The 25,130-nt window shown below is 43.7% G+C and overlaps 1 protein-coding gene across 1 annotated transcript in view; it reads left to right on the top strand.

Annotated features, from left to right (window-relative positions):
• Positions 1-2,364: 2,364 nt before the first annotated feature.
• LOC135241814 (C-Jun-amino-terminal kinase-interacting protein 1-like) overlaps positions 2,365-25,130 on the top strand; it is a 60,831-nt gene continuing 38,065 nt past the window's right edge. Inside the window, exons 1-2 of the mRNA XM_064312518.1 lie at positions 2,365-2,682; positions 20,309-20,420. Coding sequence (XP_064168588.1) covers positions 2,600-2,682; positions 20,309-20,420 — 195 coding nt within the window. The 5' untranslated portion in view covers positions 2,365-2,599. The remainder of the gene's footprint in view (positions 2,683-20,308; positions 20,421-25,130) is intronic.

Genomic DNA, 25,130 nt, shown 5'->3' with positions numbered 1-25,130 from the left:
TCAATGTCAAGTTGCTCGTCGTCTGGAAAAGCCGGTCATTCACGGACCAGTCATTTCTGTTCCATCTAGTTAAGTCCACGCAGTGGTGTAATTGTCCACGTTCGGAATGAACAGACCAATGATATGATGTAGACAATAAAAAATTTTAATAAAGAAAAAATAAAAATTTTTAAATTATTTTTCTCAGAGTGACACTGTTGTAAATGTGCTGATGTATAGCTAATGGAACAATGATGGTTGTGATGTGATGGTTGACCCCCAGATACCAAACATTGCTTAAGTAGCCCACTTTTTATTTGACATAATTCAGTATAACCCTAATAGAAAGTAGAGAGCATTAAACTATGAATGAGCAGATACAGAGAGCAAATTGGCATGAAGGCGAACAGTCATTTTCCTGCCAAGACATTACTGGTAAAAATTTAATGAGTAATTAGGTAACCTATTGCCAGTGAAGCTTCAGTAAGGAAACCAGGCATATTTCAGCAAAACTGATTTATCTGCATATTGAACAGGCTAATTAAAGATACAGTACTGGAAGTTGTTGAGGAGTCCAAGATTAACCAATTCACCTGGGAGTCGTCCTGTACCATACATATTTTGAAAAGTTGGCAATCATCCATAACATCAATTTTTTTCCAGTTTTTATTTATTTATTTGTTTTACATTTTAAACTAATTGCAATGTGGCCCTTAATTGTGTGCAGGCATATTCAAATTTGTCTTACATGCTTCTAACTGGTTGTTGTAAACTTGTTTCTATAGATTGATGTGCTGTTTTCTCACTTTGAGCACCTGCCTCTCAAAAGCTCTCTGCACAGCCCTGGTCTTCATTATAATTAATTTCATTGTTTTTTAAATTATTATTATTATTATTATAGTTTTGTTGTTACTTATAAGCCTTATCCCCCCAATCATTTATGACACTGTATTAAAACGGCATTTGTATTAAGGTAGATTCATACCAGAATTAATCCTTTTGTGCAGTGTGGGGTGTGTACAATATGAGTCATCCCGTCTCCTTGACAGTTTCCCCTCTAAAAAAAGAAGGGGATGAAGTCAAACGTCACTCGTCACTGAAACGGCATTGCCCCCCGGAGCACCATTACAGCCCAGGTGAGCAAGCTTTGCGCATGTATGAGTGTGTCAGGACATTACGTGGGGGATGGTTTGTGTGGTATCAGCACGTGACACCACTGGCCCATATCCATGTAGTGTCCCTCGGAGAGAACATAATGTCCGGGAAGTCCCAAGTTAATTTGCGTATACGACAAATACACTTACTGCATAAATGCAAACACTATCTAATTTCCAATGTCATACAATACATTGGCCCTCAGCAAACAAGATGTACAAAATTCCAATACTAGCTATCGTCGTCGTCGCATGAATTTACGGCCTCCCGTTCCCCCATTGTAGAGGATTCAGACAATTCCAGGCTCCCAAAAGACTATGATCTGAAATCACAGTCACAAATCGTTCATTTGCCGACGGCTACCAGCGAGTAATTTCGCCTTTTGACCACATAACGTCTCCCTTCTCACCATCACAGTAACTCCCGCCTGAAAAACGTACACTTTTAATTTCATGTCTGGCGTGCTTGCTTCCTTCGTTTTGTTCTTTTTTGCGCACAGCCCTCTCCGTCCCATCCATAAGAAAAACGTTTGTTTTTTTCAGTCTTTGAGAAAATGGATCTATGGCTACAGGACTATAAAGGGTTACTGTAAGGTAAAGTCGAGGTAATTTCTCAGAGAACAGCCCTGGGTGCACTTTAGATGCGCTGTCTGAGAGAATGGGCTTTTACGGCCTGATGAAAGTACCTGCCAAGTTAAATCTTAAGCAGTGCTGCTGTTGATGCTATGTCTCTGATGGATATCAGCTGTAAAATATGGCAAAGTTCTAAATGCAAATCAATACCTAGCCTAAATATAAAGTCTCACTTCAGTTGTAACTAGGTCAAATTTTTTCAAGAGTGGTCATTATCTTGAATCATATTTCATTTAATTCCGTAGGTAGTCTACTTACCTCCCAGACAGATGTTTTGCCGCCTCATTCCCAAGATTAGGCTATGTCGCCAAAAACTATAATTAAGGGACGAGGAATACAATATTTAACTGAACCTTTGCGTTCAATTACACTTTATAGAAATATTTTCGTGCTGATTAAGCTAACTAATAAACGACGTAGCCTATGTAGGAAATAGTGTAGGCTAGCCTACTTCGTATAAACTGATTGTATATTTTCTCGATAAATTAAACGCTTTTTTGTTGACTATTGAACGTTTTTTTATCTCTTTGAAAAAAATCTCAACAAGTCAGATGAAAAAATGTATTTGGCTGTTCGATTTGGCTACCCGGCTGGCGGGTGTCCTCCAGCAATGGCCAAAGCATTAGGTTACACTCTGTGTTTATTTCCCCTTGGATTTAGCTTCATAAGTGCAGCTACGTATTTGGTTTTTAGAGAACTCAGGCGTTTGTTCCTCGCCTATCGCGTCCCCCAACGTAGGCTATTTGCCCTCCAGTACTGTTTGGGTCTCATCGCATCATTGTATTACGCCACTACTTTGTCGGAGGTATCACATGGATGAATAGGGGCACGGAATGGCGGGTAGAGATAAAGGAAAACCCCCATCATCTGACACTCCTTTCCTGAGCTTGCGGATTGTCTCTTCTCCCAGTTTCAGGTAAGGACGTTTGGGGAATAATTGTGCACGACGATATTTGTGTTTTCGAGTGTTTTTCTCTGGTCGGGGTGGAGTTGAAATTGAATCTGAGTTGCTTTACGCTGTCAGGTAGGCTAATGCTCGCCACTGCAGATAAGGACTGTTGCTCGTAATGCCTGCTGGCTTGAGCAAAGCGCTGGCAGTCGTCCGCTTACTGACGTAATGTGTAGTTGATTAATGCACAAAATAAGCTCACGGTTGAAGACCGAAAGGAAATTGTTTAGTTTTGTTATGTTTGCTGCCGTTAGTGTGCACATTTCAGGGCGTCGTCTTATCTTTAGGTGAAGATACATTTAGCATGCAACCCCATCAAAGTAGCTTACTAAATTGTTAGGGAAAGCAGGGCATTTTGTGTGGAAGTTGCCTGATTTTACAATAAATTAATAAACAAATAAATTAAAGTTGATTCAATATTTTAATTAAAATGCACTCTCCAGATTCTTCCATCCGCTTCTATGTCGCCTAGACATACTGCCAGTGTGTCCTGATTATTTTTTTATTTATTTTAGTTTAACATGTTTCAGCTAAGCCTAGCATACCTTAGGCTACATCGCTGGGCGCACACTACCCGGTGAAATACTATAGTAATACAGTACTGTTACGTTACGCCTTCATTTTACGCATTAAGAGATCATAGAAAGGTGTGTGTGTGTGTGTGTATATATATATATATATATATATATGCTTGCATACACACACACACACACACACACACAGTATGTATGGGGGGCTAACCTAATGCCGAATGCGATCTTGGTTGAAGGTATGTAATGTCCAAAAGAATCATTCTGAAGTCCAGTGCCAGTAGCACTCCAAAATTGTAAAGAATGTCATCTTGTTTAATTATGCTATTAAATAAAAAATGTAGTTATTTGTACAACTATTTCCACAACATTTTTTTTCATTCAGCACCACTGTGAGCAGGTAATATTTACGCTAGAAGAAAAGTGCTAGAGGTTAGGGGATTGGAGTTCCGTGAGTTTAAATCACGTAATTCCTAGTGCAGCGGCGCTGTTTTGAGCTGTTGCCTCAGTAAAATCTGGTGTCATGGGCGAACCACGGAATACACACATTTTATGGAGAAGGCAAGTTCCCCATGGGCATCCAGACACCCATTAAGCCAACAAATGACATTAAAAGGCATAAAATGGATGAGACCTCCACTTAAAGAGGAGTCAGATGGGTTTGAGAATCACAGGTCCTCCAGCCCGTATCTCACGAGTGCATTAAAAGAGGAGTCCAGCACCAGGGATAATAAAATGGAGATTGGACAGATGTGATGTCACACCTAACCTTGTGGGTAAAAAAGGAAAACTCCACCAATAATAGAGCATGTTGGCAACAACAACCAATGGAAATGTATGGTGATTAGTGAATACTTTCTGGCTACTTCCTGATCATTTTTGTATTTATATCATGGAAAGTACCAACAAATCAATGTTGGCCTTCTATCGGTTGTTACCTATTGTCTTTTGAAATGTTTGAATTCAGTGTTTTTATCACATTATGAGTTGGAAATGATCTCCAGTAATATGCCATAGCTAAGATGATTTCCGATGTGTCACAAGTACACTCATTGGTCACTTTAGTAGCTGTGCCTGCTCCTTTCTGCAAATAGCACGCTCCTCCAAACAGTGAATTATTTGGCTGCCACTGTTTATGTCACTAACTGCAAATGGGCACCTGGTTTTCTGACACCACTGATGCAACAAGTGGCATAACTGTAGACGCTAAATGACACTGCATAATTGAATGTTTATGTTATGCAGTACATTATGAATGTCTGTGGTTATGAGTGTCAGCTGTTGTCAGTAAGGTGCTATGCAGTGATTGTCGAGAAGTGGTATTGCTCTTTTGAAGAAACTGTTACAGTAAAAGTTTTGTTTAGCTGCTTTGAAATGGGCGGGGCTTGGCCTCGTGGAGGCCTGGCTCCTGATTGGTGCACTGACCCCGTGAGAGTCTTGTCCCCAGTATAATCGCCTGAGCGTTCTGGCTTCGCCAGTCTTCGAGTGATGCAGCCTCTGTATGAGCACTGGAAGCTCAGCTTGACATCGGGTTTAAAAATAACCTCCCTCGGGCCAGCCTCAACAAAAAATGAAAAATGCATTTTATTTATTTATTTATTTATTTATTTATTTATTTATTTATTTATTTACTTATTTACTTATTTACTTACCTACTTACTTATTTGCACTTAGAATGTCTTCCATAATGATGAGTTTTTTTTTTTTTTTTTAAATATTGAAGTCTTTGTATAATGTTTCTTGGTAAAGGATTTTTGCACCATTGCCAATTTCACATATTCATGGAGCACTGTTGAGAGACAGGCAGGCTTAATTTCAGAAACTTCGTTTCATTTGTGCTTTTGTTTCAGATGGTCAATGGCATGCCTGCCTGAGGCACATTCAATTCTGTGCATATGCTGTTTCACTACGTTAGTTTATCTCCACGCATTTTAATGCTGTTCTTGTTCTGATGCAGTTTGTTCCGGCACGTGGTAGAGGCTAAATATTTGGAGAGCATTTGGCATTATTAAACACTCAGGCCTAACTCTTTATAGCTGTAAAGCTGTCCTGTTATCTGAAATTAAACACATCTATGGATAAACCTAGGAGTAAGGTTAGCGGAGTCTGATAAGCAAAGGTAGTCGACATGGATTTGCGCCATACTCCCATCCTGTCCCACAGTCAAACCCTGGTCACGTCCTTACATTTTCAAATTTCTAAACATATATAGCGTAGCACAGTTCCCTCCAGGCGTTGGTACTGGGCTGTCACTTCCAAAAGGGGGGAGAAATGACCATTCCCTGCCTGAAGGTGTTAATCTACGCGCTGAGCCCTAATCCCTGGGGGTGGTTAGATTTCGTACATGGTGGGATCCCGTCAGGGCCTATGGGCCTCTGTCCCAGCCGCTGAGCCAACAGTGAAGTTCAGAGTGAGAGAGGCTCGGCTCCTGGGAATCGGGCGTGGCCGGTCAGCCCTCGGGACACTTTTCAGGTTGTTCGTCCGTTTGAAGGGAGCCCTCCCTTATGGAAACAGGATACATTAAGAAATGACGATGGTTAGGGAACTGGGCTTGTGACTCAAAGTTTGTGGGTCTGATTGGTGACTTGGTACGGTGGTTGGATCCTTAATTAACGTGAATTGTATTTTTTATTTTTGTTAAAGAGAACGTGTAACTCGCTCTGGATGAGAGTGTATTCTAAATGCCATGATTGTATATTGTCCCCCCCCCCCCCCCCCCCCCCAATCTCTGATGTCATAATACTTTACACAGAAATATTATTATTATTATTTCTGGAAAAAAAGTGGATATTTATCATATACGGCAGTATATTGTATTTCTGTAAGGGCTTGATCCCCAACTTTAAGTGGGACTTCGCTGAGCCTCCAGGCTTCATCCGCTGTGCTTCGGTAACACGTTGCTGCATTACCATAAAAGAAGAAAAATGAAACGCATTCGTATTTTCAGTTAGCAGATTCCAGTGTTGCCGTGGTCTCGGACACGAGTTGGCACCTGACAATTTACTACAGCATGACGTCACAGCTTGAGAAGAAATAAAGCATGCGATCAATTCCCTTCACTGATCACTGTTGGTTGTGAGACTAGTTCAGCGGGCTAATGGTGTTTTATTCTTCAAAATCTACGGTCGATCTACCCCCCAGTACCCCAGAAAATGACTTTTTTTGTATCTTACTGTGAACGATGCCTTCACTTCCCCACCCCCTTTCCTCCCCTCTCTTTCTCTTTTTGAGTCGGTGCCACTTAGTCATGTGTTTAAATGGTCCCTCTCGTACCTTCCAACAGTTCCGTTGTATCTCAGATTGGTAAACAGGCGGCAGGCGTTGCGCGGTGCATTTTAACGACTAAAACGGCGAAGCCGGCAGCCGATTTTTTTCTCTTTATTGACTTTAGCGCATTAAATGAAAGCAGCGGCGAAGACTTTCCGCTCTTAAGGTGAACGCAGAATCTTAATGGTGTTTGCAGACACGCATCTTGAGGCCAAAGTTGCGGCTGTAATTAGTGTGAACCGGGCCCTAAACTAACAGGAGACGAGGAGCAGAGCGGCAGCACTGGGCCGTTAGACATTAATAATCCTCGACGGGATTACGCGGGCGGAGCGTGCAGTTACATTGCGGACAGTATGAAACCCAGGCTTGTCATGAGAGTGTCCATGCCACTCAGCCAACCCAGGCTTGTCATTTACCTACAGTCCAGAGACTATATATAAGCACACGCACGCACACACACACACACACACACACACACACACACACACAAAATATATATATATATGTATGTTTTTTAATTTTTTATAAAAAAATGCCAAATGTCAAAATTACTTAGGTCGGGCCCAGTGGAAGTGATTTTGACCAATGACATTTTAGCTTTTAACTCAGCTTGTGATTGGACGACTGCTTCGAAATTTGGTACAAAAACCCTATGCGCCCTGTGGCTCTTCTAAGTGATATGGCACTAACACTCCCAGTGAGAATAAATAAAAGGCATGGGACTTATATCTGCTGTGATATTGACTGGTTCTGCCCTCTTAAGGGGTTTTTTTCTTGCCACTGTCACCCTAGGCTTGCTTTTGTGGGGGTTTAGGCCCTTGTCCATTGTAAGACGCATTGTAACAAATGTAAAATGCAGCGCGCTGTACAAATAAGATAGATCTGACCGCTTCATTCACAAAAGAGGGACTATGCCAAAGATGTGTGCTTAGGCAGTTGTTTGTACAGTAAAAAAAAAAGATTGCAAATAATATCCTCTGAAGACCTGGCAATTCATTTTGTCTCTGGTCTTGATCTCGTGAACCACATAATCTGCTGTGCTGAAACACACGACACAAGGGGCAATGAGTAAAATAAAATAAGTAATATATTTAGAAAATATTTTCACTGCAGCATGTTTTTGTCATCCGGTACACTTGTATAATGTCCAATAAATAAAAAGTTGTAAATAAAATTAATCAATCATGAGACTGTATTAATGAAATGACCAGAATTTCGAAGCTGGTCGCATCCTTAGGGGACAGTTGGGGATCTTGCAGGTCTATAGAATCTGTAATATGACCTTGTTTGGCTCAGCAGCACATAGCTGGGGGAGTCAGGGGGACGGTGGTTTTCCGCAAAGCATTGGATCATGGGAGGGTGTGATGTAAAGCACTGGGTCAAGGTCACTGGTGACATGTAATACAATACTGCAAACCGAGTGGCATTCCTTCGGTGTGCAAGGACACTGTATTCTTGGGTGCAGTATGGGTTCGGAGCTGATGTCAGTGAATGTAGATTGATTCTCTTCCAGAATCAATTCCATTGTGTTTTAGCTTAAGAATATATATTGCTGTGTAATCTAGCACTATCTTTCAAAAATCTGTTGTTCCCAGAGCGCTTATTAGTCAATCTATTTATTATACTAAAGGCTAAATTGTTTGAAAAGAGTTGATGCGTCAGCTGATAGTTCTCATGTGTCATGTTCTTTTTTAAACATATTTTTATTTGAGTTAAATGTTCTTTGTTATGTTCTGCCTTATAACCCAGAGAAAAAAAGAAAAGCTAATTCTCTTAACCAGTTGATGTGGCGACTGTCAATTAAGTTTGACCAGAGCACGCTAGTTGTCGAGATAGAAGGCTGCGAAAGGACACTTGATAATTGATCCCTGTGGACCAGGCAGACATCTATGTTTCTGCTACCTCCTGCCTAAATTTAAGGGCTATAGAATTAAATAAATGCAATGATCAACAATTAGATAACAGCCATAGTAAAATCTTTGTTTTGTTCTGGCCCTCCAGTGATGGAATGAACCTCTCCCTACATTCAGGACAGCAGGAACCCTGCCCATCTTCTACTGCAGACTGCAGAACAACCCTCAGCTGTCCTCTAGGACTGTAAATGAGCACCTGAAGCTTCTTGGTGATATTGCACTGTTGTGTTTTTGAGAGTCCAGTTCTGTAAGTCTTATCTTATGCAATATATTTGTTAGACCACACTTGGAGTATTGTGTGCAGTTCTGGGGACCATACTACAAGAAATATGTAGAGGCTCTGGAAAAGGTTCAAAGAAGGGCAACCAAAATGATTCCTGGTATGAAAGATAAAAGCTATAAGGAAAGACTTGAGATGTTTAATCACTTCAAGCTTAGTAAGAAGAGACCTAAGTAGGGATTTGAGGCTTTTAAATTCATAAAGGGGATTAACAAGGTGAACTACAAGAGATTTTTCAGGTTCTGTTAGTAGAACAAGGGGACATAAATTGAAATAAATTTCACGCAGACATTATTAAGCATTTTTTTCCTGCAGAAGAGTGTGAAATGTGTGAAATAGCCTGCCAGGTCACGTAGTAGAGGCAGAATCTCAGGGGGTTTTCAAGACCAGGCTTGATACAGTGTTTCTGTAGGTGCTATCTAGCGTGTAGGTAATCAGAGCACTAGGTACAATTTAGTTAGGAAAATGGCGGGCATTGTTGGGCCGAATGGCCTGTTCTCCTCATTATGTTGTGTTGTGTTATGATTAAAGTTTTCTGTATGGAAGTGAAGCACACTGGTGTAGTGTTGAGGACAGTGTTCAATGTATGGAGATAAAATTCACCTGTACAGTATACTGCTTGGTTTAACGCCACACTGTACGACACGGTGCCCGTAATGCGCTGGGGGTGGTACCGTTTCCTGCATCACGCCTTCGAATACGCCAGTCGCGTTTCGGGAACTGATACGAGTTAAGCCTCTTTGATCTGTACCTGAAGGACAACCTGTCAGAGATTTTTTTTTTTGGTCTTTCATTCAGACAGCCCCTGACTGGAAAAGGGGGGAGCCAGAGCCTGTGAAGAGGAACCAGGCTTCGCTGCTGTAATATGTCAGGTTATGATTTCAGCAGATAGTATCTTTTTTTTTTTCTTTTTTAAAAAAAGCACGGCAAGCTTCAAAACAATCATTTACATCCGAGGCGTTATCGGCGAGGTTGCCATGGAGACTGCAGCAGGGAGATTGACAGCGAGGGGGAAGATTTATTTATTTATTATTATTGTTGAGAAGACTACAAATGACATCTCAGAAGGCCTGAAGGAGGTAAAGGAATCTCACAGGTTTCTGGCCCGATCTCGTGCCTCAAGGTTTCCAAGCTTCCGAGCAGGCCTAGATGCCGAGCTTTGACCTCCCGCCATCGTTACTTAATTTTATTATTACATTTTTTTTTTTACTGGCAGTATTCCGGTTTCTCTTTGGGACTCCCTTCTCTGCCTCTCTTCTCCAATCAAACTCGCTCCCTCTGGGAGGTGCAGAAGCATTGCGCTCGTAATTGCATTAACCCCAGACCCAATTTCACTCCGCTTGTGCAGTTAACTGTTTGGTATTGATTTGTGAAGCTGGGAGCTACCACAGCATGCTGTACTCATGAACTATCCTTGTATCTTTACCAAATTCTTCAGGGTGTAGGCGCTGCTTCTGCCCAATTATGAGTGTTGTGATTTTGCCATGCATTCTTTGCACGGTGGCTATTCCTGTTCCTTACGTGCTCTGGAGTTGACTGATGCACGTACAAAATGCCTGAGCGCTCTTATCAGTTGTCATTGCTCACCTTCTCCGTAAGCTTTCTGCAGACTCTGTAGACTAACCAGATGGTCAGCTTCCGCTGTCTTTTTGTGCGGTCTCCTTCTGAATTACAGGAGGCTTCGGAGCTTTGTGACGGTCCAAAATAGCATTTACAACAGTACTGCCCCATAATGAATATTCCTAAAATGCTCATTTGGGGAATTCTTTGGCTTCATTGATAGAGGGTTGTCTTTCACTGTTAAAATATGTGGCGCTGAGAATCTGGCTGTTTTACAGAATCTGTGTGGTGACCTCATGGAATTAACGCTCGGCAAGCTGTATTCCTCACTGCTCGCACCCTCTCAAAGTAATTTCCGTGAAGAGCAGGCCGACGCTCTGCAGCGTGTGTGAGGAATTAGTCTTTATGAGGTCATTATGAGCTGTTCACACACTGTTAGGGTCTCTAAACAGGTATAACAATCTAAATTGGCTGTTCGCCTGGGTAAATTCATCTTCGTTTTTGGTAATACTGTCTTATTTGGCAGGGCCCATTTAAATAATTGCATAGTCTGATTTGGCAATATGTTTTCAAGGGCAAATTTGTATTATCTGACATTATGTATTTAAGGGGGAAATGCATTTTCACAGTAGCTCATTAAGGGTAATACCATTATGTAGCTGTAAGTATTGAGGGTAAAACAGTTATTTGGAGTGACATGTATTTCATGGTAAAATTGTGTGAGTTCTTTTCCTTTTCTTGTCTTGTTTTCTTGTTATTTCCAGAAAATGACTGCCTTTTTTTTCTGATTTGCATTACATTACATTACAGGCATTTAGCAGACGCTCTTATCCAGAGCGACTTACACAACTTTGACATAGCATTTTACATTGTATCCATTTATACAGCTGGATATATACTGAAGCAATTCAGGTTAAGTACCTTGGTACAACGGCAGCGTCCTACCTGGGAATCGAACCCGCGACTTTTCGGTTACAAGCCCAGTTCCTTACCCACTGTGCTACACTCCGTCCTTTCTGCATGTCTGAACGCTTTGTCGTCCGGCCCCCTCCTCCTCCTCCCCCTGTGCTTTGCATGCAGAGGGTTTAATGGAACGCAGAACGAAGGGTCTTCTCGTTGCGTCTCGGAGCAAATGAGCCATTCTGCTCACGCCCCCTCTGTACGAACGCTCGGGGTGTTTCAGCGCTGGTTAAACGGGCGCGGCCTCTCTTCCGTGCGTGACAAATCGCTGGGCCGTCCAATCCTGCTCCCGGAGTTCTCCAGTCCTGGTTCTCACTCCGGCCCTAATGTGGCACACCTGATTCTGCTAATTAGCAGCTCAAGCAGATCTCTGTACAAAATAAGTAATTGTACCTTACTGAACCCGTGTTCAGCAGTTGTCTACGATCATGAAAATGCACTTTTGTACGTCGCTTTGGATAAAAGCGTCTGCCAAATGAATGTAATGTAATGTAATGTAATCTCTAGCTGTTGAGCGAGGTGTGCTTTGTTTGGGCTGGAGTGAAAACCTGCAGGACTGTAGATCTCCCAGACCAGGATTGGGGTGGCCCTGCCGCACAGAGAGCAGCTGAGGAGGGGAGAGAACGATGCTGTCGCTGCGAGGTCAGCTATTAGACTTCACACAGGGGAGGGTGAAAAGGCCCACGGTGTCATTCTTTAATTAGGAGGGCCTTCCAGCCACAAGACACAAGACATTTTTGGGAGAGCATATCAAAAAAAGTAATTTCTTATCACTTCTCCTTTCTTAATCTCTGTTTTGTGCAGTTCTTTTCTAAAAGAAAAAAAAATGAGAAGCTAATCACAATGTCATCGCTCTCTGGCGTGCGGTATTCATCTTAACGGCGGTCGTGTGAAATTGTTGCTTTTCCGCTCGACGAGTTGCCTGGGTGCGATGGGTCTTGTGTTTATGCGTGAATCCAGGAGTGTAATGTTGAATCACCGGGTCTCTCTGGGAAAAGGAGCGGTTGTATAAATGAGTTCCAGGAATACGTGTCCTGAACATAAAGTGTTCCGCAGGGCCCTGAGCGAGAAGCTAACTGGTCTGATGTAGGCTTTCTTCTGTTTCATCTCTTCAGTTCTATTCGGTCAGTTACTTCGGTCAGGCCTGAAAGGGAAGTACTGTGGAGGCAGTTTGAATGACGTGGAGTACCTCTGCGTTGTGCAGACTTCCAGTGTTTGACAGTGATTCTCTGAAACTGTCCAAATGTGCAGTTTCGCTGTAAGGTCCTGGCACTGACGTTTTACTGTGGGCAGTGCGCTGTTCTGTCATCCCACCACTAGGGGGAACACTCCTTCTCCATTCAGTTTATGGTCAGCAAGTGTTGTTTTCTGAAGCTTATCTTGCATAATTATTTTAATGTATTGATGTAATGTAAGCTTGGAACTCATTCAAAATAGTATTTTATATATTTAATATACGTTTTTGGAATTTAACTCCATTTGCCTTCAAGTGGCTCATTTTGGAACACTAGGTTTATAAATATTATATTCACATATCCAGTCACTTATTGTGTGTTTGGTTTTGCACTGGTCCATCCAAGGTGTCTTTTAAACATCTAGGCATACGTATGTGGTCTGTGTGCCTTGTGGATCCTATGGTCTCTAGACAGTGCAGCGAACATTTTCTGCAAAAATGACTTTGCTTGACAAGTCCGATCAAAACAAAAAAAAAATAAAAATGACATGCTTGTCACTCATCACACCATCCAGTGAAGTGCTATACATCACGTAGCAGGCATGCTCAACAGCATGGAATATTGAGTCGTAATCTCGCTCTAGCAGGGTCCAAGGATCAAACATCAACACTGTTAGAGTTGAAAGATTTATACTAAAATGCCCTCTCTCAGAGTTGATTTAACCCTGAACATTTTACTGTGCTGCAAATGCAGTCAAACTGCAGTAACTGGGTCCAGTGGGGAAGAAAAAAATAAAAAAAATAAAATAAAAACCTTCAGCTCTCTTCCAGGAAGTTGGCGCACGCATCCACATGGGGGTGGGGTTGCAGCTGAAAGCACAGGAATCTTTCTGGTACCGCGATTGATCATGACAGCCTCCCCCCCCCTCATCCAATATTTATGCTGGGCTCAGCCAGATATGATGTCACATCCTGTTTACAGTGTTCACAACGACTGAGGCTGACATGTCCTTGGAGCCACACAAAGCTCTCTCTCTCTCTCAGGAAAACACTGCTGATGCTCTTTTCTTTGTTGGGATCATTACTGAGCTCTGTGAACGCTGACTGCAGGAGGCTGGTTTGCCTGGGCGTCGTGGGGGATCTCACACTCACCCAGCAGTGCCTTGCACCTGCAAGCAGATCTTTCACAGATCTTTGTTGTCATTATACCTGGACCAGAGCTGTTACTGTCCACAGCATTATAGAGCAGTGTCCAGGGTCCTCGAACCCAAGGATTGGCATTAAACTGGTATTTTAAATAGGTTTAGTGCCTGCGTGGTGGAAACTGAACTAAATGAACAAGAGATAAATATAGGCCAAAAGAGAAATATATTTGAATTGAAATGAAGGAGAAGGTAAAGGGCCTTACTTTCGGAAAGAAAAAGCATTCAGGTTCGCCGTTGTTATCAGCAGTTGAGAGCGACTCTGAACAGATTTTCTGTTGTTATCACCGCGCAGAATTCTGCCCTGGCTCTCCTATAACTCTCAGCACTCTGAGAACGTCATTTTGTCACCAAAGATTTTCCTCTGCGGTGATTTAACTTCACTTCCTCGTAAAATCGCTGATTAATCGCACTGCGTGTTAGCCTCATTTCAGCTCGCCCTAATTGTCCTTAACGAGGCCTAATTCAATCCAGCGGCGGCTCCCTGTTCCGCCCGCGGGCCCCCGCCCCTTTTAATGATGTCACACGGGATCGCATCCAGCCCGAAATAACCTTCTCCGGCTCGGATGGGGCCCCTCCCACTGAGCGGGGTTCACTGGGAGGCGATGCTCTCTCCGATTGGCCAGGCGGCTCGTCTGTCAGCGTCGGCGTTGCCCGGGGATACGTCGGAGGAGCGCGCTTCGGAGCCAGGGAGCTTAAATGAGCGCCGTCCCCACCTGCGCCGACCTCTGCCGGCGTCCTCCTCCTCCTCCTCCTCCTCCTCCCGTACGAGGAAGTGGACCCCTTCAGCACAGTCGGTCGTCCGTTGATAGCAGGAACACCCCCCCCCCCCCAACCCCACCCCCTCCCCAGCTGTGGAGTTTTCACAGAGAGGGGCGACCAGAGCCGGATCGATCCGGAACGTTAATAATAGACGAGCCTGGCTTTTTCGACGACGAGCTCCTTCCTTCCAGAGCTTTAGCAATTAGTACTTTTCTTTCTGAAGAGGGCGGCGTATTTTTTTAAAAATCCCCGGCTCGCGTTGTAATCGCGGTGGTCCTCGGTCAGCTTGAACGAACGCAAGACGACCGTCACATCGTGCACCTGGAGCCAAGGGGGAGGAACGTTACGCATTAGTGCTCATAACGGTGACAGCAGACCCTGGTGCCCTAGGGCTGCTGCTGCTTCCTGGACGCGGAGACCGGCGGAGTTCGAAAGGCGCTCGGAGTTGCGATTGGTCCCGGCCGGCTCGGTCCCCGCTGGCTTGCCTGGCCGATGCTGCTCAAGCTGACCATGGAGTCCAGCGAGGAGGGCGAGGACTGGGTGGAGGACCAGTGGGAGAAATGGTAGGGGCTGCGTCTGGACTCGTCTCTCCGGGCAACGACCGAGAGTTTATTTTTTTTTGTTTTTTTTTACGGAGTCCCCCGTGACATACCGTCGCTGTCCTGCGACCTTGTGCGGCACTTTGCCGATGAGGCTCGCCCTTCGAGGAAAGAGGATGAATTTCAGCAGAAGAAAGAGAGGGGGAAAATAGGGGTTTGGACCAGAAGCAACTGGTTTTGACTTACAACTTTGAGGGGGCGAATTATGAATGGGAGCTGTATCCAAGCTGTGGGGACTTGAGGATAAGTCTAGGAGTCCAGAATAAGATGCTGATGTGTTGAAAGTTGAATCCAGCCAGCGTTGAGTTAGCGGTTTTGTCAGTGTGAGAAAGGTGCAGCCTTGGATAAATAGACGTATAAACAGATGGATAGATTGATGAGTGGATGGGTCTTTTGAGCAGCCAATGGGACGGGGTTAATAACTGTGGTGGAAGTGCTGGGTAAACGGAGCGTTGCGGTGTCTGAATGGATACGTGCGGGAGTGCAGCGTGCCGTTGCGCCGTGGTACGAAGCAGTCGATTAGCGAGCCCATTAAGGCACAGAGGGAATGTGCACCGCTGCGCTAATGTCTTAATTAGCATCTTAATGCTCAGACTTGCGCAGCGCGAGCGCGCTGCGAAAACGCTCGAAACCTTTTCACGGGGAGGGGAAAACGAGTTCTGATCAAGGGCAAGATTTAAGTGAGTGCACTTATGTTTGAGCAAGATTGGATTTTAATTGGAATTAACACAAGACTCTTAACCAATGTGCTGTGTGATGAAGCTGTCTCCATAAGCCTATAGGCTTTTTCAAATGATGTGCTGTGTAATGTGGCTTCATGGTTATAGTGAATTCAATATTAGCGTGATTGTATACACGTAGAAAAGCTCAAGAGATTATGTGGACCTGTATTGGATATTGAGGTTTGCGTGATAAAAGAAGTGCACGCACAATAGGTGTGTAAGAAGAGGACGTGCACTGTTTGTGCGTAAATTACGCTCAGCGTTAATTCCATGTTGACTTTGCTCTGGCAGTGTGGGTTAAGAATGTGTGAACAAACTGTGCTGAGCAGTGAACGGACCCTCAGGAAGAATAAGCCAGGACATTATGTTTGTGAACAGGTGCAGGAAGAAAACAAGAGAATGGAAAACTGCTTCTTTATTCATCAGCAGGCTCCATTATTCGCTGGTCATCTCCTCTTCTTGAGCTCATTTGCTTTGCTTTGGGTTTTTTTTGTAGAGGGGTTAAGGCTTGTAGTACGACAACTCAATGTTACACTTTTGATAGATGTTTAAGTGCTGACTTGTTTGGTTTCGTTGTGTTTCTCTGACATGGTTGCGTCATGTTGTGTGACGTGCTGTTCTGATGTTTTGACATCGTTTTGTGCGACGTTATCTTGGTAGGGCTGCGGGGATGTTGCTGTGCAGTGCATCGTGGGTGCTGAGCTACACCGTGCTTACAGAACAGAATCTCTTTTGGCTAAGACAAGTAGCGTCCCCGGTTAACAGTCATTCCCCACCATGTGCGTATTCCTTTACCGGTTGTACAATCAGAGAGCTACTTTTGTGCAGACTTTTTGGCCCTTCGGTCCTTTGATGGATCTTCGATGTGGCACTATGGGCCGAACCAATCAGTGATGTCCAAAATGAGTAGTAGCACTGATGAGCTCCTTTGATTTTTTTCTTTTACAGCGTAGAGCAGTTTGAAGTGCTGCTGTTGTCAGCAAACCCCCACACACTGTATGGAAGAGACCATAACACACGGCTGTCAGTTTAGATAGGGCTACAATACATTGATTTCAGTTCAGGGAAAGAATTTTGAACAGCATTAACAAAAACATCAAAACGCTCTTCGGTTCCCTTGCTTACAACTCCCACTCTTAACCCTTTAAGGCAGTGGTTCTCAACAGGGGGGGCAGGGGCCCAAAAGGGGGCCCTAGGGAGCTGTCAGGGGGGCCCTGAGATGATAGAACATTATTGAAAGCTTCAATCACAAAACATCAAGGCATGAGTAATTATTCAGATAAACAAATAGCCTAATACAAAGCAAGAAATCAATAGTATTTAAAATATGACCTTTATACTTTCTGTAGATGTCAGGCTCATTTGTTTGCTATGAATGGGGAAAAGGAAAAAGAAGATTTTTTGCTTTGTAAATATTTGAGGATTATTATGGGGTTAATTGGAATAAGCTTGACTAACTGCATTGGAGTGTGTACAGATGGAGTTGCGATGATGACAGGCAGAGAGGTTATCACATCTCCTGGGGGGGGGGGATATTTCCATGGACACAGGGGGCCTTGGGGGCAAAAAGGTTGAGAACTTTCTTAACTGAACATTATAATGTTGATGTAACAGTCACTACTGGTCATTTAAATCAGTGGAGTTCTAGAACACTTAGACTTAGAATTTTGAAATTCCAAAAAAAAAAAAACCACTGTTTCGACAATTAAGCCTTAACCTGTACCAGAAGACCTGAGACCTGATCTCAGCTGAGTTGCATTTTTCTGCCCTCTGACAGGCCTGTCCATCAAAACGGTCGCCCCGCCCCTGGCCGCTTGGTTTCCCTCCCCCGCCTTCCCTCAGAAAACTGCTAATTGCTCTTCCTGAAGTGATTGATTGGCCCTTAAGACCTCTCTGGAGCCAATGGCCATCGTAGACAGGAAGGAGAGGAAGAAAACTGCTTGAGCAGCAAAAATATAAGTGCATGTGGTACAGCCATGAGGGGAGAAACATGGGATGTGGGCACAAACATGTCCTTGTTCCTGTTATTGCACGTTTTGTATGTGTACTTATGTTTTGAGTGCTGCTGCTTTACTCCGATAGTCTCTGATAGTCTGGAGAGGGTTAATGGGTAAGTGCATTCTGTGTACGTTGCTGACGAACTACAAACAGGACCGCCAGTCGCCACTCTTAGTGGGTCAGGTGGAGGACAGAGCGAGAGGTCAGAGTTCAACTGCAATTAAGGCCAGTAAAATGCAATACACTACAGTGTTACATTACAGTGCAATTCCTCAGTATAATAATTATTTATACAGCATAGTTTATATAATATTAATGTAGTAGTTAATGTCCTTTTATTTGTCAGTCGAGGGTCCACAGAGCTGTCACAAACCAGGAATTTGTACAATTCAGTATTCACAGAAGGTGTGGCTACCGACTTAAGATGGAGTCTCATATATTCTTTTTTTTGTGGGTGAGTGTGGGGGGGGGCGTGAATATTGGGATGAAATCCCCCCAAGTATGTATCATGTAGAACAGGGGTGTCCAACCCTGGTCCTGGGGAGCCGCAGGGTCTGCTGGTTTTTGTTTTCACCTTAAATACAACAACCACTTAGACAAAAGAAACCAGGTGAGGTGAGTTAACTGTGTAATCAACTGCTTTAATCGATCAATTAAGTGCCGAGTAAAAACAAAAGCCAGCAGACCATGTGGCTCTCCAGGACCTGGGTTGGCCACCCCTGATGTAGAAGATCTTTGAAAGAGAGCTGTCGGTTTGTTCTTTAGCAACGATTCCCTTCCTCCTCTGGAGGTCCTGAGGTAAACTCAGCTCCTAAAGTTGCACTTTCCTTTGACCCCTAAAGAGCCCCAAAGCGCTGACACTGCAGTCTCGCCCTCCATCCTTTCCCATTGCACAGCACAGCTGCGCTTATGTAATGCTACACGGCAGCATTGCTCTGTCTGGCCCCGCGTCCTTCTCTTTGCTGTGTTCAGATGCTCGCCTATCGACACCAAGGGAATGAGACCAGTATGTAGGAAAACTGATACTGCGATTGAGGGGAGTATCATATCTGATGAACCAGTATGCAGTATGAAATCCGTTCTCTGGATCAGAGGCACAAATTGTTTTCGCACAGGAACTTTGCAGTTGGCATATTTCTTTCAGAAGAAGCCTGGTTCAGACCAATGAAAACGTACTTGCACTAAGTGAGCAGAGAAGGAAAAACTGCCTATCGGAGTGTATCGGGTGTGGGTGTGTGTGGAGGGGAGGGGGGGTCATTGGGTACATCCTCTTCCAGCTTAATGATTAATGAGGTTGTGAACAAGGGCCTTCACAGTTACAGATAAACCCTTCCCTAGGGGAACAGTGGCCTTCCCGTGCCAGTGAAAGACACTGGGATTTCTTATGGAGAATCTGGACACAAGCACCTGGGGTGAAGTGCTCATGCAACTCAGTAAATTCAGCAAGTTTATATGAGTCCCGGAGGAACAAATTGAACTCTGTTGGAGTGAAATGAACTCTGTCAGAGTTGATTTAATGCCTATAATCCCAGCAGGGCTACCCCTTCTGCGGCCATCGGGAACTGATGCTCAGCTCAACCGGGGCAGGCCGTCTGGGGTAAGCCTCCCCAAACCCCCCCCGGCTGTCAGTCCTGGTTAACCCCAGCTACTTACCTCACCCCCTTGGGCGTCAATGGTGGGCACAGGGCTCCGGAACCTTCCTACCCCATGACAGTGCCCTCGCCCTCCACTCTACTCATCCCTCGCAAGGTCCCTGCGGGTCTAATGGTAAATGGTAAATGGACTGCATTTATATAGCGCTTTTATCCAAAACGCTTTACAATTGATGCCTCTCATTCGCCAGTTAGGGGTTAGGTGTCTTGCTCAAGGACACTTCGACACGCCCAGGGCGGGGTTTGAACCGGCAACCCTCCGACTGCCAGCCAATCGGTCTTACCTCCTGAGCTATGTCGCCCCATTACATCACTATCGAGGGTCTAGCTCGGTGCACTCCCCCAAACTTGACTGGCAGTCCCACCAGCCCCACTCTCTCTCCCGGAGGGGTGTATTTGTATGACTGGTCGTGCATCTTAAGGAATCTGCCTGGGAACACACACACAAGCAGTCTGCCTGGCAGAGCTTGTTTCTGGACGTGGTGTCTGATGACGACACTGAAGATGGCTGTCCGTCACTCTGACTGCCAGCTGTGCCTCTGGGAGGTGGTTAGAGTAGACTGCATATGAAAAAAAATATGTTAAATAAATGGACTGCATTTATATAGCGCTTTTATCCAAAGCGCTTTACAATTGATGCCTCTCATTCACCAGAGAAATTAGGGGTTAGGTGTCTTGCTCAGGGACACTTGGACACGCCCAGGGCGGGGGATCGAACTGGCAACCCTCCGACTGCCAGACAACCACTCTTACCTCCTGAGCTATGTCAGCTCTAGCAAAGTATTTTTCACACTGATACAGTACACATGAAGTCAAAAGTTCAACTGTGTAATAAGTCACATGGAAGATAGTGATACCTTCAGTAGTCTTACTGCAGTTCACTTCGCTCTCTACATGCTTACATCACTATCGAGGGCAGAGCTACGCGTGTTTCTCACCCTGTTTTTCTAACTTTCCCTGTCTGCCTCCTTCAGGCTGACCCATGACATCGGTTTGGATGAGTTTGAAGATGAAGACCTGTCTGAGCTCACGGAGATCACTGATGACTGTGGGATGAGCCTCAACTGCAACGGAATGGACATCAAGGTAAAAGCAAACTGTTCACCTGTACCAAGTAACGACAGCATAGACACTGAGGTAAAAACATACTGTTCAGCTGTAGCTTGAATGACAAGCTGTCGTTGTGTACACCTGTAATCATCAACCCTCTCCGTAGAGATTTCTGGAAAGATGCCAGTTTGATTTCTGCTTATGTGTATATGAATTTGTTGAAAAGTGTTCATTTCTGGAGTATATTTTGCCTTTTGAAAATAGATGGGTGTGATTCATTTGTAAAATGAATCTAAGGTAGAATATTTTTTTTGCACACCATTTGTGTGATATTGCCAAAGCACTGAAGACAGTCTTGCTTTAAATCTTGGAACTAAATGACATTTGAATCTGTGCTCTAGGTCATTAATAATACATTTTTCTTCATTTCCAGTTGAATTATTCATTGATAGAATTTTTTTTTCCACTAGTCAGTTTCAGTTACAGTATTATTTTTAAACCAAGTGCGTCTGAAGTTCAAAGCTAAGCAGCGCCCTCATTTTTCAGTTTTAAAATTTCATTTGTTCAGGGGTTCATTCGTCATTTGTAGACCTCTGCTCTGCTCTGACATGGCAGCTAGGATCAAATGCTACCGCCCCAGAGCATTATGGGTAGAGGCAGTATAAATTAATCATTGAGTTTGTTTCTTCATCTTTCTTACTCTGCATAGTTTTTTGATGTAACGATACACAGCTACGAGGGTGTAGTTCTCTAGATCACTGTCGCAATCGGCTACTGGTGATACCTTGCTGGTAATGTTGCCATCGAAACAAGTAGACACTCCCCCTGAGCATCCAACTCTCTGCCTCTGACTATTGGCTGTCTGCTTGTGGAAGCCGATGAGCACAGCCAATGAGAACAGCCCCTGAGTCTTCGACGATGCATGTGCCAGTTGGCTTTAATTAATACAGGAGCAGACGTTACAGCTGGGTACAGTTTAATCATTCTGATTAGTCCATTGAGCGAGGGCTGGTGTTTTTTCAGGAGTTAATTGCCTTTTTTTCCCTGATAAAATAGTGCAAGAACTGGGAATTTTTCGATATTCTTGAAGACTTGGTAGGTTTATAAGCCGGTCGGGTGTGTAAGGGGTAATGACATCACCATACTGAATTTCTGGGGGGGGGGGGGGTGGAATACCTGGGAGATGCTGAGCATCACAGGAATGCTGCTCATTGCCACAGTTAGCCCGACAGGCCTGTGACCGCAGTCATACAGGAAAGGAGCAGTCTGCATAAAACTTTTTCTTTTTTTTTCAGAATGATAGAATAGCTTTGTCATATTGACGGATGTTTGAAGGGATGTTATTCTTCTTTCTGTGTTATTATTATCATTAGTAGTAGTAGTTGTTGTAGTAGTAGCAGTAGCAGTAGTAGTAGTTGTCGGAGTAGTAGTTTTAGTAGTAGTTGTATTGTTCTAATTGTTACTATATATTATTTTTAATCATTTTTAATTCTGGGAGAAGCCTTAACTCAGAAACATGATTCAAGGCATTCATTGGAAATTAAGCAATCACATCAACTTTGTTTTATTTAAATAAACTGATTTTGAAAAGTTATTTGTTCAAATAAATTACGATTAATATAAATCTGCTCATTCGCAAACAAACTAGATTCAATCAGTTAAAAAATATTTGTGGTTTATACTGTATACTGAGAAGTCTTTAATGAATTCATGCAATTTGTTAAAATTATGACAATGGTTCACATACAGAGTATTCATAATAATTGCATAAATATTGTTTATGCATTAAAAACAAATTGGATTTGTTTATAATAATTTGTGTTAATCTGGTTATTATTTCTTTCATTCATGTTTGATGTATAAATAAGCATTGCATGAAGTTTATTGTTTGGCTTGTATTAAAATTACCTAATCTGAATGGATGGAAATTTAATATGCATTCAAAATGCATAAACCATGAATATTAGGCCTAAATTTGAAACTTGAACTTGAAACTTGAAACTTAAATATTTCTTTGAGTGTTTAAATATACATCTGCATGGAATTCAAAAGGGAAATTATATATGGTGGTTATGATAGGGCTATGCTGAGCTATAGTACCAAGGGAGCTTATTATAGTGGAGATAAGTAGGATTAGACTACCGGGTTCAAGATGCTAGACTTTGTAGACTGGATATCCCTCAGCGAAGCAGTAGACGTTGGAGTGATGAATGTGTTTCGGCCACTGTACAGCTAGCGCATACCTACCTCAGTGTGTGTGTGTGCAGTATCTTTGCTTAAAAACTTCCATAATCTTGAATGCGAATGTCAAGGAGGAACTATGGATAAGTGGTAAATTGTTTATACCTGATATAGGAGTTTAATTGTATATTGTGCATGTTGTGAAAAAAAATGTTAAGTTCAAGAATCAGAAATTTCAGTAGAGTTAGCGTTCATGTCTGTGAATTAAAAAAAAAATCCCACATAAAACGGATCTGCTGTTGTCCGTATACTGTTTTACCATCTCTTCATTTATCTGTTACCACCCGGTAGTGCCATTCATCACACTATAAATGTTCCTCCTTTAAATTCTCCTATTTAATGTAAAATGTCTGACTCCCCACACGTGCTGCTATTACCCATAAAAGCAGTTTGGTTGTGTATTCTCATCGTCCTGAGGGTCTGGAAGTACCATTTTTAGATTTTTAGTTTGTATTGCCCACCCCTAAGAGGAACTCACTCTTTGCAGATCGAGGCTATAAACATACAAGTTGTCTGACATCAGTCACTGCACATAAAAGTGCATTTGGCTGCAATTGTCATAGCATTCTGCTTGGGAGCTAGCAGAAACGGCCATCATTGCAGGGATAGAAGATTTGGGAGCAGTGCGCACTGGTGTCTATTTCACTTCACAGTTGACAGGGATTATATTTCTCAAAAGCAATCTTGTTGCTGGGATGGATTTGGAGCCGATTATGCTGCCAGGCAACAGATAACGTTTGCCGTAGCTTGCGACAGCTTCACTGCCGATCATTTATCGCAGTTTTGGATTGGAGACGGCGCGTCTGGTCGGCGTTAGCGGAGATTTACGCTGGCTGTCAGCAGGTCTTCCCCCTGTAAGTGTGAGGCTACACAGCTCGGCGAGCACGAGATGAAATACGGTCGTTTGGTTTTGTTCGTTAGCATGGCTAACCGCGTGCTATAGTCTCCTCTGTGTCAACGTCAGTTTATTTGAGCTCACATATTCACCAAACGAGTGCAAAAACAAAAGGCGTGCACCTGGATGATTATCCTTGACATCAGAAGGGCCCAAAGCTTGTTTCTTTAATGGGGGTGTGACTTGGGGCCCCGTTGAGGGCCTTGGGCACACAGTCTGTGGACAGGGATGAGGAAGAGATGGTCGTGGAAGAGATGAATGAGAGTATGGTGGGTGTGACGGAGAAGAGGTGAGGGAAAGGGGTCCGGGGCACGGGTGGGTGGTTGGTTCACGTGATGTCATCAGGTGAGATACTGTATGTGGGCGCCTGTAACGGGGGAGAAGTTGGAAAGAGAAGGTAAAGGAGAGAATTAAAAAATAATAATTTATTTAACTTTTATTTACCCAGGGTAGGTTCGCTGAGCACAGATGCTCTTTTGCAGGAACGCCCTGCTGCATACACATTCACACCTGGGAGCTGCCCAGTACGACCACAATCCTCTATTGTTGGCCACTGAGCAGCTCCACTGGAGGGAGAGGACATTTTTTAGCCAATCAAATCAGGGGATGATTAGGTGGCAAGTTTTGTGAGAGCCAGATCTGGTATTTTTCCCCAGGACACCGGGGAACTCCCTACTCTTTGTGATAAGTGTCATGGGATCTTTAATGACCACAGAGAGTCAGGACCTCGGTTTTAACATCTCATCCGAAAGACGGCATCTCCTACAGCACAGTGTCCCCGTCACTGCACTGGGACATTGGGGTTTATTTGACCAGAGGGAAGATTGCCCCCTGCTGGTCCACCAACACCACATCCAGCAGCAACTCAGTATTCCCTGGTGGTCTCCCATCCAAGTACTAACCAAGCCCACACCTGCTTAGCTTCAGCCAGTCGGCAGGAGCAGAGTGCGTGATGGTATGGCTGAGAAGGGGGGAGGGAGGATTAAGATGGTTGGATCGAGGACTGAGGGGAGTGTTGTGATGCCTAGGAAGTACTGTGGATATCAGCATCAGCAGAGAAAGCTGTGGTGTGTGGAAGAGAGATAAGGTCAAGTACTGAAGAGAAGACAGAAAAGGAACCGTTGAATTTTTGTACTGAGAAACTGAGACTTCAGCAGACGTAACACTAGAGGAGGAAGCTCGGTCAGCACATAGGCTTGTGGGAGTGTCGGATTTCCTCTGTTTCCATTCTCCTGTGCTGTCCCGCTGCTGCAGACGGTGTCCTAAAACCACTGACAGGGGGGAGATTTAAGCCTGATTTACATTTTGTTGCACAACCCTTTTGACAAGCTCCAATGTTTTGTATTTTTACTTCAGAAAAGGCCTGTGGGGAGGGTTCTGCTGTTAAAAAAAATGACATGAATGGGAAAAAAATAAAGTGGTTCACCACCCGGATAAACCAAAAATAATGAAGCGGAGGGGGAAAAAAAAAATACACGTCCATGACGATGAATTTCGGTGTTCCATTTTGCTGTCCAATCAATACAGAGTGTAACGTTCTGCGGCGTAACGAAATTCTAGAGGTGCCCGGCACGCAACACTTCTATTTTTGTCGCGCGACACTGGTCGAA

This window comes from Anguilla rostrata, chromosome 16 (genome assembly GCF_018555375.3).
Source record: "Anguilla rostrata isolate EN2019 chromosome 16, ASM1855537v3, whole genome shotgun sequence".
NCBI classification, from domain to species: Eukaryota; Metazoa; Chordata; class Actinopteri; order Anguilliformes; family Anguillidae; genus Anguilla; species Anguilla rostrata.
The sequence above is the reverse complement of the archived record's forward strand: the minus strand, read 5'-3'. Positions and strand labels throughout refer to the sequence as shown.